Source organism: Carassius gibelio, chromosome A13 (genome assembly GCF_023724105.1).
Source record: "Carassius gibelio isolate Cgi1373 ecotype wild population from Czech Republic chromosome A13, carGib1.2-hapl.c, whole genome shotgun sequence".
In the NCBI taxonomy this organism is placed as follows: domain Eukaryota; kingdom Metazoa; phylum Chordata; class Actinopteri; order Cypriniformes; family Cyprinidae; genus Carassius; species Carassius gibelio.
Window position 1 is genome coordinate 19,059,343 of NC_068383.1, and position 17,473 is coordinate 19,076,815.

The 17,473-nt window shown below is 38.2% G+C and overlaps 2 protein-coding genes across 4 annotated transcripts in view; one reads left to right on the top strand and one right to left on the bottom strand.

Annotated features, from left to right (window-relative positions):
• The window catches only part of lrmda (leucine rich melanocyte differentiation associated), a 262,778-nt gene that overhangs the window by 132,012 nt on the left and 113,293 nt on the right, over positions 1-17,473 (top strand). The window lies entirely within an intron of this gene.
• Positions 531-3,103, bottom strand: LOC128026416 (CD209 antigen-like protein C). The gene has a single exon (XM_052613528.1). It carries the CDS (start codon positions 2,217-2,219, stop codon positions 1,452-1,454), a length of 768 nt encoding a protein of 255 aa, XP_052469488.1. The 5' UTR covers positions 2,220-3,103; the 3' UTR covers positions 531-1,451.

Below are 17,473 nucleotides of genomic sequence, written 5' to 3' on the forward strand. Positions count from 1 at the left end.
GTGTAATTAATATTTCTTAAGTTATGTGGTTTGTAAATTCCCTAATATGTACGATATGTGTGTATATATATATATATATATATATATATATATATATATATATATATATATATACACACACACACTGTATGGATTAATACTTTGATTAGTTTGCAGTGCAGAAAAAAATATTATAATAATAATTAGGAAAATGTATAATACCATTTAATTCCAAGTGTATGGTCAGTAAGACTTTGATTATTTTTTTAATAAATTCATATTTTTTTTTTAAAAAATCACTTTCCACAAGCAGCACGACTGTTTTCAACTTTAATGATAATGTTTTTTTGAGCACCAGCTTGTTAGAATAATTTCTGAAGAATCATGTGACACTGAAGACTGGAGTAATGATGCTGAAAATCCAGCTTTGACATCACAGGAATAAACTGCATTTTAAAATATAGTAAAATAGAAAATGGTTATTTTAAATTGAATTACTGTTTTTCAATCTTGATTGAGTAAATGTAGTCTTGGTAGGCAAAAAAAAAAAAAAAAAACATTCTTGCACACATTTTTCAGTACACACTGTTTACGTTTTCTGAATGGTTCTAAAATACTCTTGAATATGGGAGAGAAAAAGATCTAGTGCCATACATTTCACAGCACTCGGCACACCCACTGAAGGAGAAGCATTTCTCTTTGTAGATTGGACTGAAACAATAATGATTAAATTGCCTGTGCAGATCAATGTGCCCGTGTGATAAGCAGTGATCAGTAATGGGGCTGTGTTTTCTTTCTGGAGGAGGACTGCTGCCTCCTCTCTGCCTGGATGAGGCATTTTCTAATCCGCTTTATCACTCATATCAGAATTTATCTTATTTGAGGAAAATGCCAATATATTAGCCCGCCATGTATGATACACAAGGTGACCCTGCTGACTTAATGACATAATACATTATCCTTAATGAAGTCAATATCTTGTCTTTTAGCTGTCTGTCTATTGGGGCGATTAATTGCGGCATCATTAAAGTTAGCTCTCTTTTCATTTGAGCCTGGCAAGTGGCATAAAACTAATGTTCTTAGTTATCAGCCAGTGAAATAGAATGGAAGGTAGAGGAAATTACAGAGCAGACAAGGGGGCTTCACACGGCCTACAGAAGGGGCCGCTTTCAGTGACTCAGTATACTGGCTAATCTAGCACAACACTGTTCACACACTATAAAGCTACTAATATGTATAAGTTAAAAGATACAAACTTTATCATTTGGACAGTTTTGCCATTTTGTATGAATCTTTGTTTGAGTATAAAAAAAAATAAACACATTTTCTAAACAAAAGACTTGTTTAACAGGTAATTTGGGTTCGTAAACTATTACAGTATATAGGTGTACAAAAGTATTTACGTTTATTGCATCATTATCATTAAGGCATGACATTTTTTCATTTTTCAAAAGCAAAAAGTGTATGTGAACCTAGGGTAGTATGACAGGTAAAATACTCTTCTCACAGATCCATTTATTAGTGAAATTACATTGAGTATCAGCCCACCATATTAAAGAAGACACAGCGCAGTTCTGTATTATTCTTCCATTGGGTTGTCCAACATTCCAGAAGCCAGAAGTCAGTGTGCTGCCATCAACCCATTTCCAGATGCCCTCTTCATCAGTGTCAGTCAGACCAATCCAGATGTTATAGGGATATGCGATTTTCTTCACAAACTCTTGTTCTTCTTTGCTGTTTATCATCAGCAGATCTGCTCCTCTCTCCGTACAGTTGGCTCGGCTCTCATTCCAGTTCATCTCCTCAGTGGACAAACAGTAAAAACTAAATTGATAGTAAATCCATCCATCTTGGGTAAAGTTCCACAGCTTATTTTTCAGTTCTTCTAAATGTTCGTTTAGTTGAAGTAGGTCGGTGTTGTTTGTTAGTAGCTGGTGTCTTTCTTCCGTGAGGTTGATGATCTTGGTTAGTAGCTGTCGTCTATCTTCTGTGTAGTTTTTTCTCTGTGAGTCCATGTGGACCCACAACACTATGACTGCAGTCAGCAGAAGAGCACACAACAGCACCAAACACACTGCAGCAGCTCTGTATCCTCTGATCTTCACCGAATCTCTTCTTGTGAGTTCAGGTGACTCGAGTCTCATTGTGTTGGAATCGTTGGTCTCTTTTCCCAATTTTGTTCTTATAACTTCAGCATTTTCGTAAATGCCTTCAGTGGTTTTTCCATCTTCTGTTTGCATTTTCTGAGTTGAACCCTTTACTCTTTCAGACAGTTTTAATGTTGTGAAGATGCCAGCAGACTAATACCAGTAGCCCTCCTGGAGTGGACTACACTGTGTTCCTCAACCCTATTTGTGTGGCCAGTATTAATGCAAAAAGGAACTGTTTTTGTTGTAATGTTCCATGTGTTTATGTGTAAAGGAACTTCAACTTAAACAATGTGGATGATATTCGTTTAAATGAGGTTGAAATGCATATCATATTTAAATGCACTGTACGTATTGTTAGATTCACTCATTTTGTCAGGTCTTGAGAGGATTGTTCACTTTGACGCTGAGTTTTTTGCAGCTTTTTAAATGTTCATTGAGCTTCAGGTTGTTGCTGGTACATAAAGTCCATAAAGTTGTTTACCATTGTTATCAAGGTTAACCAATAGTTGGCTTGTCATTGTTTGAAAAGCCAACTTCAACTTTATATTTCTTTGTTGGGAAAGTTAGTGTGGCTTTTAGCACGTGGTGCAGGAAGCCACATTTTTTTGCACATTCGCAGCTTTTCGTGTGCCACAGGTGTATAAAATCTACATAATTTTTTTTGTCTTTTTGTTCCTCTAAATGGTCAGTCTACTTTCCAGCATTTAACTTCAAGTCCAGTAGCTGCTATCTACTATGTTTGCTTTCCAGAAAAAAGGAGAGCGGGTGCACTCTTGGGATCATGTTAAAATATCTAGCTTATGCTGTTTACGCTTCAATTTCAAGGTCAGAGTAACAGTGATTCATCAGAAAGGATGATTGGCAGTCTTCAGAAGGCTGAGAGTATGAAAAGCCATTACTGTGCGTGTTAAAAAGAACACGTGCTGCTAGCATCTTCCTTCCAAAGTCACGCCAGACTGACAGAGCTGGACGCAATATTAATCACAGAACAGTGACAATCACCCCAGGGCACAAACTGGCAGTGACTGCCCAAAACAAATCAAGGCCCACATGTTCCGTTGACAATACATCACACACACTTGAGTCATGGGGTTTATCACACTAGACGATGATTAATGCTCTTGAAATTATTGACCGTTTATGGCCTTGACAGTTCATGATGGACGTTATGTCATTTTTGGCGATTAATCCTCTGTTTTGTCAATATGCCTTTCACAAGATGCTCCGAGGGTCAGAGCGGTTGGTCCTTTGATGTTTCGTTTAGCAATTTACACCCAGTGCACAAAAACAAGGGAAAATCAGCACCACAATGGCAAAGTAAGCCAACCGTTTTGCACAGGAGTGTGAACGGTTCACCTGTGGCACAGAGGATTTGAGAAAACAAGCTCATGTGACATGAAGCTCTGCCCTCACAGACCCCCCTGTCTCCCCCCTGCCCGGCACTGAAACAGGCAGACTGGGTAGGGGTAATTTACAACGTGTTATCTTTGTCTATAGCGGCCAGATGATATGAAGTAAATCATTGTAGGAGTAATGAAAGACTGAGAATTTATTTCTGTGAGCACATTTTAAGAGTAGTATCAGTTACGGTGGCATTGCCTGAAGACCCTGAAATGAGACGGGGTGGTTGAAGGGCAATAAAGAAGCAGCAGGGCTCATGTTAATGCTGTCTCTCTGGGGTTAGTAATTGGGTTACACTGATCAGTTGCTCTGGAAGACAAAGTGTAAATACAAACTGTTGCTGTAAATCTGGCATTGTTTGAACAAGGTCCAATCCCAACAAATATTGATCCAGCCCAGCGGCTGGAGGAGGGGAGGGAACTGTCATTACCCATGTAGCTTCAATTACTTTCGTCAAAGTTTACATGCTGTGTAGGACCCTGTCATAATGACATCAGGTGGGTCATCCCTGCTGCCCACCGTCTGGTGGCTTGAAGATAATTTGCCAGGGGTGGCTTGGTTAAGGATGGCCAGAAGTTGGCAAGTTAAAGGGATGGTTCACCCAAAAATGAAAGTGAATGGGTGTTATTTTTCAATAGTCCAAAAGAAGTCCAATAAAGCACATCCATCCATAATAAAAAAAAGTCCCACACTGCTTCAGGGGGTGAATAAAGGCCTCCTGAAACGAATCAATTATTTTTTGTAAGAAAAAAAATCCATATTTAATATTATTATAAACCTTAATCTCTAGCTTCTGCTTACTGTCGTACATGCGTTCACTATGGAATGGCATTCCGGCAGATAGCGTAGAACGTAGGCGTAGCGGAAGCTCCGGTGTGAAAATGCTAGTCTCACAAGAACAAACATTTGTTTACAGGTGCAAAGGAAGCAACATTTCCTTACTTTAGTCTCCTCTTGGCTTATATCGAAATCCTCTGACATTTTTCTTTACAAATCTTTGTTTTGCACTTCTAATTCCTGGCCGGTGTTTAATTTTGCTCTTTCCTCTACATTTTTTCACCGGATCTTAACTACTCCTATGTCATCCACCAGAATGACGCTCTATAGTGAACGCACGTACGACAATTAGTGGAAGCTAGAGTTTATGGTTTATAAATATTTAAATATGGATATATTTCTTACCAAAAATGCATTGATTCACTAAAGGAGGCCCCTATTACACGCCCCCCAAAAAAGCAGTGTGGGACACTTTTTGTTATGGATGGATGTGCTTTATTTGACACATTTTGGACTATTGAAAAATAACACCCACTCACTTGCCATTATAAAGCTTGGAAGAGGCAGGAAGTTTTCAAATATAACTCGGACTGGATTTCTCTGTAAGAAGAAAGTCATATACACCTAGGATGGCTTGAGGGTGAGTAAATCATGGGGTAATGCGTAAGTGATGCGTGTATTTTCAACATATCCCAACATATCTGTCCGGATGTTTCTTAGAATCCTTGAGACTTCGTGTTTTTATTTGAGGTTGGAGCCAAACACTGCAGGACTGTGGCCTTCTAGGAGCAGGACTGGATAGCCTTCTTTAGAGTTTACCCAAAAGTTGTGGCACCATTTACTCACTTTCATGCCAGTCCAAACCTGTATGACTGAATCTTTTTTCGAACACAAAAGAAGATATGTTTAATGTCTCATTTGGAGCATTTTTGCCTCTACAATGAATGTCAGTGGGGGTTATGTGCAAAAACAGTTGAAAAACTGTTCCACAGAAGAAAGTCAAATGGGTTTTTTTGTGACATGAGGATGATTAAATGATAACTGAATATTTATTTTGAGGGGGAACCATCTCTTTAAGGCAAGCACCCTTCACTCGACAGCCATTTTAGAAACTCCTTGGGAAGCTATTTCCTATGTAGACCAGACCGAAACAGCAACATTGGGTTAACCAGTTATTTCATTTTAGAACAGGACTATCTATTTGTGCAGATAGAGACAGGCAGAATGTTCCGGAACCCTGTTCTTGTGGTTCTGTTTACAAAAATTCTGCTTACAAAAATTGTGTTACTAGATAAACCATAACACAATCACATTTCAAAGCAGATTCTATACATATACATTTTTTGCTTTTAAACTAAATTTCAGACTTTGTTACTTGTGTGGCCAGTCTGAGTATGTGTGATCCAGTTAGACAGCTTATCGTTGCAGATTTCCCATCAGGCTTGACAAGCTTGTGGCAGGAAGTGCTCCCTGCCTTCACAGGAACCAGTTGTGTTGGGCATCAGTGACAGCTCATGTCCTGTTCCAGAATGAATATGTTAATTCCATGGGATGTAGCTTTTCATTAGATGGAATCGTAGCCCTCTCTCCTTGACCGAGGCCTCTGAGTGCCTATTTCATGAGGAAATGGTTTGAGGATTCATATGGAAAGCTGCAGTGACGTGCTGAGGAAATGAAGCCAGAGCGTGTTTGACAAATCGAAAAGGTTACGTCTGTTTCAGTCTCAGTCACCTGGACTTCTCCTCCCCACCTGTCTATCCCATGCACTCATAATCACATTCTTCGGACACGTTATACAAGCTAGCCACAAACATAGCATTAACTAGATGCTACCTCCTGATAGTTGGTGAGAAAGAGCTTGGTTCGAATGTTTTATGTGTTGTGTTCAGATTGGAAATTATCATAGTTACTGCAACATTTGTCATGTTGCAAAATATTTGCTAGCATTCCTTTCTCAACGGTAGCTACTCAGCTGGTGTAGGACCCCCTGATAGTGTGCAATGTTTGCTTGAACCACAAAAGGTTTATGTAATACTAAAGTTATTATGGAATATTAGCAATTTATTATTATTTATGTGTTCAGAATTGTTTCAAAATACATGGCTTGTTTGCATGGAGAAATATTTTTGCATCCAGATGGTGTAAATACAACATTCACCATCAAGAGTTAATAGGTAATAATGCCAACTAGCCAAGTTTCAATTTTTTTTTCTTGGCTACAGCCAACATTGAGGTTTTCTTTTGAATCCTTCTCACAATATGCTATGATTTTAACCAACCACATACAAACTTTGGCATTGTCTTGGCTGATGAGCATTGCAAAAACAACATATTTTCCTGTGTGCTGACTCAGCATTGGTGAACTGTTCCGCTTGTACACATCAGACTTTATAAAACTTCACAGGAGGACACGGCTAGGCAGATCAAGCGTGTGTGTGCAGCTCACTTCCTGTTTCCTGTGACTGTCTGGGAGGGGAAAGGTGAGGTAAGATGATGGCTGCGGCCTGGCACAAGATTAAACAGCTCGCTGTAGAGACCATTAATAATGCTCATATTTTGGAGCTGCTCAGTGCTTTCAGAACCAGAGGCATTTAATCTTATTTGAAGAAAAAAATAAGAGGACCAGGGAGATAGGGGAAAAAAAGTAAGGTCAACAGGGAGATACTCATCCATTTTTTTTCTTTGTGCTGTTCAGAGTGATAGGCCCAGGTTTTCCAAGGTAGTCCATTTGTCTGTCAAAAATGCTGGCTGGCGCGGTGATTTACTTTCTGTCAGATGATGCTCATGTCCAGCTGAAGCTGCTGCCTGGCTGGATATGGGGAAATTTGTTACCTTTCGCTTTGACAGGGAGATAATTGCTGATGGTTAACAGAACTGTGTGGAATCCAAAGGGTTTGGGAGTGAGTAATAGGAAACACACTCTGGCTTTTCACAAGCTCTCTCAATGAGCCTCTTTCTCTGTTATATTACCTGCTTAACCTCACCTCCTTCCAGGATGAATTAGACCCTTAGTAGGCCAATGGTCATAGTGGAGATTAAATCCTAAATTACCCCTCGGAAAGACAAGTATTAGGACATCCAAGACAGCCCCCGCTCTCACCTCTAGCCTTAATTCGGCTAAAACTCCTAATTACTGGCACTATTTCACTCCTTCATCTCCCGGTTCTCTATACAGCAGACTTTTACCTTTCTGTCCTTACCAGCCAATCTGAGCTAAGGGTACCATCTTGTGCTCGGATCAGGATGGTTGTCAATCAGCTGTCCAAGCTGCCAGCGGCATATCACAGGAGGAATTAAAGAGGAGGCGGAACAGAGCCTGTGATGTGATGGGGCAAAAGGAGAGTGATTGGCAGGTTAAGCCTCCATTTAATTGTCTACCCCTCCTTACATTTCAGCAGCTTGTAACATCTGAGGTTGAAAACACAACTCTTTAGAAAAAGACATTGCTTTCAGCTTTCAGAATTTTTCAGAGGACAGCTTAGATGGCAAGCCAACATGAAAACTAACACTATTCGACCCATTTACTTTTTTGCCACACATACTTGGTTTATCAGTGCTTGTTACTTGAAAGTAATCATAATATTTCATTAAAGCTGCAAGCAGCGATGAACGGGCCCTCGCACCCGGGCTCACCGCCATCGTGTGGCTTTAGTAAAAAGGTGAACGTTGAGAAATATGCATTTAATGTCCTAAATATAAGTGGAATATATCAAAGTATATCCCATATATGTGCCAATCTTACCGTTGCCAGCAGGTGGCGCTATCATTATAATGGAATATTGGCCTTCAGATGTGTTCAGGCAAGGACTCTTATCAAACAAGTGAAGTTTGGGGAAGATTGAACATTTTATGCTTGAGTTTCAATAACTTCTCTTGCTGTGGCAAGACATCAAATTTTGTCATGGCGCCATGGAAACGCCCTTTAACAAAAACTCAAGATCTTCAAAAGTTAACATTGCACAGGCCTTTAGATTAGACTGACCACAAAATATATGTTAATCTCAAAAAAATTATAGGAGTAGTTTGTCGCAGTGTAAAATATGTAACTTCCTGTTGCCAATAGGTGGCGCTATGACTATAACTGAATATTGGCATGTAGATCTGTTCAGGTCAAGAGTCTTATCCAACATGTGAAGTTTGGGGCAGATTGGACACTGTATGTCTGAGTTACAGCAACTTCCTTTTTCATGGCGAAACATCGAAATTTGTCAGGCCGCCATGGACCCGCCCTTTAACGAAACCTCAAGTCCTTCGCAATTTATTATCGCAAAGGGCTTTAGATTACACTGACCAAGTTTGGTGTTGATCTGAATAAATCTCTAGGAGGAGTTCGTTAAAGTACAACCCCTGAAAATGGCAAAAACAACAGCAATTTTGAAGGGAAAATTCAAAATAACCGACTTCCTGTTGGGATCCGGATTTCGTACCAAGAGACTTTTTTGTAGGTATTGGAGTGTTACATGTGTGTACCAATTTTTGTACATGTACGTGAAACATAGCTCGAGGCGCACTCCGTTGAAAGTGTATAGGTGGCGCTATAGAGCCATTCTGCCACACCCGGTGGAATATTGGCCTGAAGATCTGTTCAGGCCAGGACTCTTATCACACATGTGAAGTTTGGGGAAGATCGGACATCTTATGCCTGAGTTATAACATCTTTTATTCGCTTGGCGAGACATCGAACTTCGTCGCGGCGCCATGAACAAGCCTTTTAACGAAAACTCAAGATCTTCACAACTGAACATCGCACAGGCCTTTAGATTAGACTGACCACAAAAAAGACATTGATGTCATAAAATTTCTAGGAGTAGTTCGTCGCAGCGTAAAATATGTCACTTCCTGTTGCCAATAGGTGGCGCTATGACTATAACTGAATATGGGCATGTCAATCAGTTCAGGTTCGGAGTCTCATCAAACATGTGAAGTTTGGGGCAGATTGGTCATTGTATGTGTGAGTTATAGCAACTTCATTTTTCATGGCGAATCATCGAAATTCGCCAGGCCGCCACGGACACGCCCTTCAACGAAAAGTCAGGATCTTCGCAATTTAACATCGCAAAGGCCTTTAGATTAGGCATACCAAATTTGGTGTTGATTTGAAGAACTCTCTAGGAGGAGTTCGTTAAAATACAACACATGGAAATGACCAAAATTACACAAAATATGCTCATAATATTAAAAATAACCGACTTCCTGTAGGGTTTAGAATTTCGCTCCAAGAGTCTTTTTTGTAGGTATTGGTGTGTTACATATGTGTGCCAATTTTCGTGCATGCACGTGAAACATAGCTGGAAGGCTGTTGATTTTCTTGGTATAGGTGGCGCTGTCGAGCCATTTTGCCACACCCTCTTCTGAATCCTATATCAGACGAAAATTTTCACCAGGTTTGACGCGTGTGCAAAGTTTCATGACTTTTTGAGCATGTTAAAGCCCTCAAAAATGCGATTCATTCGGGAGAAGAAGAAGAAGAAGAATAATAATAATAAAAAACAAAGCAGATACAAGAGGGTCCTCACACCATCGGTGCTCGGGCCCTAATTAAAGTAACAACTCCCTCCACTTCGGAAGCAACTTCCATTTTTTTATTCTGACTTCAACAGCACCTCTTATTGTTCAATGTCTGTTCTGGTAACACCCACTTCTCTATGTCCAATCCATTTCTGCTGGATAAAAAGCTTCACCCTCAGCCTTTTTTCCTCTCATGCTGGTTTTAAAGCTGAATTATTTTGGAAGTGATTTGGAAATGTATTTTCTCATTTGGATTTAAAAATGGCTTGCACATTTTCCAAAGTGCCTGGTTTGTGGAGGAGACTGAATATTAACTAAATATTAGGGCTGCACGATTAATCACATGTGATTGTCATGCGTGTCTCGTCAGTACAGCCGCTTCTGTGATTAGCAGTAATGTCCATCACCTGCTTTCAAATGGAGCGGCACTTACTACACAGAGTCGTAGTTCGCTGACAAGCTACGCAATATCGCGTTCATAAGCGCATGCGATTCATCTGCGGATATGACATCAAGGCAAAAACTAAAACTATAGTTATACTCATGTTAGCATCAGTAACATTATTTCTGTGTCCTTATTTTATTAATGTGGTGACTGGGAACTGTGCATGCATTGAAGTTTTATAGCATTTAGAAAATTGCACACTTTAATTGAATTGAATTCGTTTAATTTATTATATATATATATATATATATATATATATATATTCCTTTTTTACTTAAAAAGGAACAGTGGGCAGATGTGGCTGGAAGTCACAAATATATAATTTTTCATCATTCTATAGAAATGTATAATTATTTACCAACAATGGAATGAGTCCTAATTCTATTTCTGACAGGCGATTCAGTTTGAAGAAAAGTGCTACCAATCTCATTTGACCCTGCATCATATTTTGCCTGTGACAATGAGAGTAATAGAAGATATTGATTGGCAGGGCAGTTAAGTTGTCATTGCCGCCATTTAATGTGTCACGGGAGCAGTTAAATTGTCAGAAATCACTGAAGGACTCCCTGCATGCTTGATATTGCTCCATAAAAGTCTTCCACGTGTAAATTGGAGGAAATCTGTGCGGACTCTGGCACTTATTCTTCCAGTTAAAGACTGAATTATATTTATTGTTGTTCCTTAAACATAATTTTTTTTTTTTTTTTTTCATCCAGTGCCAGATATGTTTTTGTTGAAATCTTACTAGTTGATATATATGTGCTGGCAGATCTGGCCAAGAGAAGCTGTGATCCATTAGTGTGTGGTCTCTTCCTCAGAAGGGGCAGCTGTGCTGCACTGTATGTATGGTCAGCAGTGGGGTCTGTGGTAAAGCGTGGGTGGTAAAGTGCCTCCGGCATATTGGCAAGCGGTTGGGCTGTTTGTAGCCGAGTGAGCTGAGCCTGTGGCTATTTGCTTGGCAGAAGGAGGTCCGTTGTGGCTCTCTTCGAGAAGAGCAGGGTACAGGCCACGCTCCACAAACTTGAGAGAACGGTTTCTAGTGTTGCTCTGTCCACTGGCTGTTTGCCGAACCCTTGATAACCTCAGTTCGCTCTTGTGTGAACTCAGTGAATGATGCAATAATCAATACTCACTGGAAACACAGGGTCCGAGGAGAGATGCCTGCTCAATCAGCAGTTGGTGGAAAGAGACACGGTCGTAAGTGTTTTAATCAGTGTAAACACATTTCACCTCGTCTGCCTTCGAATGGATTATTCCAAAGAATATTTTTTGTTGGTATCAATGTTTAAACAATTTGTACTTTAATGCAGAACTAATACAGAACAAAGGGACTGTTTGGTGTCATAGATGAGCTCACTTTAAAGCTGCAGTGTGTCATTTCTGTTTGATAGCACCAAACAAAGGTGCAAAAATATCTAGACTTTACATTTTCGAAATAAATAAATGTACCTGTCCAAAACTCACCATTGTTGTAGTATAACAAATGGATGCAGGGGGTTGCTATGCTGTTGCTCAGGTGTTTCCATGTAGTTCCTAGGGTGCTCTGGGTGGATAATATTCTAACAAACCTCTTAAATGCTGGAATAAACTATGTATCATAAACAAATGTGCATGATAATGTTCAAAAATTGGCTGAAAAAATCAAGTGCTCTCTCGCTCTCTCTCTATGTATACAGTATATATATATATATATATATATATATATATATATATATATATATATATATATATATATATATATATATATATATATAATATATTAGGGCTTGGTATCAATTCAGATGTCCCAATTCGATTTTGAAGCTCTTGATTCGATTAGATTCTCAATATTTTTTTTTAATTACATTCAGTGAATATAGTTTTAATACAACTGCTATTGATATTTCTAAAAAAAATTAACAGTAAACATCAGTTTACAAATGGTGAATTAATAAAAATAAATTAAGAACCACAAGGCTGTACAGTATTTTAAACTTTTTAAAAACAATAATAGGGCCGTATAAAATGTTGTTCTGGTAATCAGATGAAGGCATAAAACATTAATTTATCCAAATCAAATGAAAATAAAACCATTTTATTTTTTTGGCAAACAAGGTGCTGCACAACAGAGGTTTACTGTTAAAATTAAAAAAGTAAACAAATGTTATTATTCCTTTTTAAAAAATTTAGTTTTTAGTATGTATTAGCATTTGAGTCTTAAGACTGCTAAATAGTAATATATTCTAACATTTATTAACGTTAAACTAAACTTTTATTTTGACGGATTGCTGTGAGGAACTTGCAGCGGCTGTTTATGTGATATGAAGGTAGCTTTTCAAATGAAATGGTAAAATGCTAATGAAGTGACACTCAGAGCAGCTGGAGATTATATTCGTGTATTCATACAGTATCATCATATTGAGACAGTAGAAGCTGAAAATAACATCGCGAGCGTCATCCGAACTTTAGTATGTGTTTGTAAACAAAACAGGGTGCCAGGCCATCCACCATTCATTCATTAATTATAGAAATCATGGCGCCTTATGCATGATATCAAATATTCCGGAGATTTATAGTATTCCTATAGGACCTGAGCATTTCAAAACACACGTAAGACTTTGTTCTTGGTTCTCATCAACAGTATCTCTGCCATGAATAAGCACTGAATGAATGACAGGCTTTCCTTTGGAACATTTCACAAGGTAAATGAGAGGGTGAAATCTAACATTAGTAGAGAAGAGCAATGATAAGATTCTCTTTAATCAGATCTTGTTTCAAATGTGTGCTGAAATAAATACCGATTGATTTGTGGATTTTGAGAATCGATATCGAATCGACGTTTTTTTTTTTTTTTTAACTATTAATCGAAAAATCTACTTTTTTTGCCCAGATATATATATATATATATATATATATATATTTTGAAAAGTAACATTTTTATTTTACACAAAATGATATCTGCGAGTTTTTAAGTCATGTTTTCTCACTTTTTTTTCATAACTGTGACAAACGCCAGTCTCCTTTATCTGCAAAACGCGATATATCCGCTCAACCAATCACAGCGCACCATTCCACGCACTCTTGACAGTAATGGCAGTGCTTTAAGTACACCTGGCATCCTACTTTCCCTCATCTACTTTGTACTTTGTGATCAACAAACAAACTTAGGGCTGCACGATAAATCCCATGTGCTTGTCATGCACATATCTTCAGTAAAGCCAGTTCTATTAATACATAGATCCGTACATCACTGACCAGTTATGCAATATCGTGTTCATAATCGCAGATGAGTCGCATTCAATTATGAACGCGATTTGATTATTCAACCCGGTGAATTCATTTCGAAACGATGACTATTGAATGTATTTTTAGTCTAGTGCCTGTATATAAGATTAGTATTGACCAAGTTCAGAGGTTGTCATATGTGGATCAGCTTACTATATTTTTTTACTATGTATCTTCAGAATCAGAAAGCGCTTTATTGCTAAGTATGCTTGCACATACAATTAATTTGTTTTGGTGACATAAACTTCCATTACACAGAGACAACAATAGCGCACAGACAAAAAAAACAACAAAAAAACATGATAAATCTTTATTTTAAGCTTTAAACTGATGCATAGCGTAATGTCTTGCCTGTTGGGTGCTTTTACAGATGCGTGTGTGCATCCTCTGCGCAAAAAAGTTCTTATCCTTATCTGTAAATGTCACAAATTCATGCAAGCCTTTCCATTTTTGCATGAAGGCCTGCCCTGACAATCTGCATTAAGTTGAAATATTTTTACTAAAAGGGCGCCGGCGGGTGTTAAACAGACAGAACAGAAGAGCGAGGGAGACAATATTCAGCACAAAAACATTCATTGTGCTGAAATATCTGTTGTTTAACATTTATATTTAGGTTTAAAGTCAACATGCAGTGCGAGTCATTTATCAGAGTAGGAACTGTTAAGGGACGGCAGTGTGTAATTGTCTGAATATAAGTATAAAACGCTTTTACAGGATAAAGAAATGACAGTAAGAGGAGACTGACTGTGATCAAAGTGCATGTGACCAGCAGAGCATTACTGTTATTTTATTCATCTTTATTATATTCATTATTTAAACAAATAAGTTAAAACAAAAACAAAAAAATTATTAAACAAAATGTATGTAGGGTTTGTGCCACTGCTGCTCTTAACTAACAGTATTGGTCATAACAAAATAATTTTTTAGCTTTCTGTATTGGTTAGACATCCAATATCTGTACGCTTTTTAGAAATAGTATTAAGCTATTTAAAATGCTATCATATAATTATTGCTGTTATCTGCGAAAGAAAGGCAGAAAGAAATTGTCAAATGCTTTGTTTTTTTATTATTCAGATACCCAATTAGTCAAAGAGTTCATAAACAATGCCAGCAAACATGTGAGCTGTTATCAAAGGCAAAGGAGGCCAGTTTTGTTATTATGTGAATAAATACTATTTAGTTGTTTCAGTTTATTTTGTCCAAAAACTACAATAACATTGTTAGAATAAATAGTTTTTGACAGATTCCTAAAATATTTTTGTTTTGTATTAAGACAACACAACTGGTCTAATAAATTGATAAGCACTGTGTTTTCAAAGCATTCAGTTGGCACATTTGTTTTAAGGACATTGGGCAGAAAGTGGAATGGTGTGGTTTTGTAGCCTGACTACGTCAGACTTCCTACACTTACGAAAAATAACCATGGTTTTATTATAGTAAAACTGTAGTAACCTATGGTTTTTTGGCGTATTGACTACCATTTGTATAACCACAGATTTACTACAAATACCATAGTAAAACTATGGTTAATATAGCAAAACCATAGTTAATTTGTGGTTACCATAGGTTAACTACAGAAACCATGGTTTTTTGGTTTTATTTGTAGTAAAACCATGGTTAATTTTCGTAAGGGATATACTTCCGCTCAATTTCATTTAGCTTCTGTACTCAGTCTGATACAGCGTCAGAGCTTTCTGTTTGCCACCGGTCTGGAAACAGCCGGGCCAATCAACGAACAGAGGGCGGGCTGAGAGCCGTGACGTAGATGCGTAGATTAACTTCGCATAATCTGCAAAAGTCGTTTACAGCCATGTTCACTCCGGTATTTCGCTCGCATCATCATGTGTTTACAACAGGTTTACAGTGGAAGTTCAATCATAGATTTGAGTTCGATGCATGATGTCTGTGCTTCGATGCGGCTGTACAGGCGCATAACATACGTCATAACTAAATGTATCTGATTGGCTTACGGTAACCAATGATTTTAAACTTCAGACAAGCGCCCCCTAGCGAGAGAGAAAACACTTCTCTATTATGCCATTCCAGACTCTGTCTACGAAGCAAAGTGAAGTAGCAGAGTCTGGTATTACCAGGCTAGTGTTTTTGTCAGTAAAATTAAAATAAAGAAAACAGGTTTTAATCAGATTAATTGATTTAATTGAAAAAAAAAAAAATCGGCCAACTAATTGATTATCAAAATAATCGTTAGTTGCAGCACTAAAAATTAATTTATTGCGTTTTGGAATTAAACTCTTCATATATATATATATATATATATATATATATATATATATATATATATATATATATATATATATATATATATATATATATATATATATACTGCCAGTACGTAGGGTTAGGGTTGCTCACAAACCACTAGTCCTGCCTCAAGCTCATGCCACTGGTCAAGCCAGAAGCTGACATATTTACACGTCTCTAACAGTACTTCAGTATCATGTAAGACATTCACATCAACAATTCAGTGACCTTCATTTCTTGGCAGTATTTGTCTCAAAATGATTGATTGAATTGAAACAACAGGAATATGTTTTCCCCCCACTTTGCCAGCCTGCAGAGACTGGCTAAAGAGACAGGCCACATGAGGCAGACTGAACAGATGCAGAGACAGCACAGTTAGAGAGTGGGAAATCTGGCAGCCAGAACTGGTCTGGGGATTGGGGAATACAACTCTATAATAGCTGGTCCTGGGTCAGAGAGCACTTGCTGCTGCTGTCCTCCTGTGTGTTAACTAACAGTCACTTGTTCCAGTGCCAATGACCAGAGAGGAGGAGAATTAGAGCTGAGATACACAAACCTCTCACCTTTCACCTCTTAACCTAGATGCGTGTTAGTGTTGGGCTTATAGACGATGCCATCATCCATCTCCGATGGTTGATAGACATCACGATGTTGCACCGGCATCGTGACACCCCCGCCCCTTTTTGAATGCACGATCACTTTTTAGTTTCACTATCACTTTTGAGATTTCGCAATCGCATGTACTTTATATGTGTTTATATTATGGAGCAGGAGTACTTACCACACATTTTACAAGATTATATGTTTGTCAATGGTACTAAGGATCTGCAAATCATTCACCATCATCCTAAGTCATCTCTCCATACACCGTGTCTACACTGGACATGACAGTTGTTGTGTGGCACTACGCCGCATCAGCTAAAGACTGTCTACACTGGACACGACAAAGCAACCATTGAAAATCATTTGAAATTTGTGTCAGCACATAAATAGAATGCGGCAGCAATGTACTGTCAGGGATTTGTGGTGTCACGCGGCGCGGCATCCACTGTAGACGGCATCACTGATTATAATGAGTTAAATTGACTGATCTATATATAATGAATCTCTATTATAGATCAGTGGTTCTACAGTATTTTGTCGCACCGTACCGCTCGAATCCAGTGTAGACACAGTGTTAGGAATTGTTAGTTGCTTTCCCTTATAAGGATTCACACTTCGGGCACACCCCCTAACTCCAAAAAGTCATACAGGTTTGGAATGACATGATGATGAGTAAATGATGACAGAATTTAGAATTTTTTTTTTTTTTTTTCACCAGACGCATGTTATTGTTTCAGTTTATTATGTTAATGTTTATTATGTAAATTTTTCCACATTTTGGGAACATCACAGAGTTTTGACCCAGACTAATTATATTGAATGCCACTTTCTCTTATCTTTCTTTTGGAAGCAGCATTAACTCAATGCATGCTACTTGTTTTCAGTTCTTGATCTTTAAGGCATATTTGAAGCATTTATAGAAGCCGTAGTCCCAGACAGCAAGCTGTGTCCCTGTGCTTCCTGCGGTCAGGTTAGCACAATTAATGAAGGGTGCCTTTAAGAAGTCTCCAGCGAGCAGCCAGGCATTACAGATTAGGTCAGTGGAACGGCTAGTGGGTTGAGCATGATGGATGAGGGGTAGAAT

Coding starts and splice junctions, on each gene's coding strand:
- LOC128026416 (XM_052613528.1), bottom strand. CDS start 2,219: ATGCAAACAGAAGATGGAAAAACCACTGAAGGCATTTACGAAAATGCT.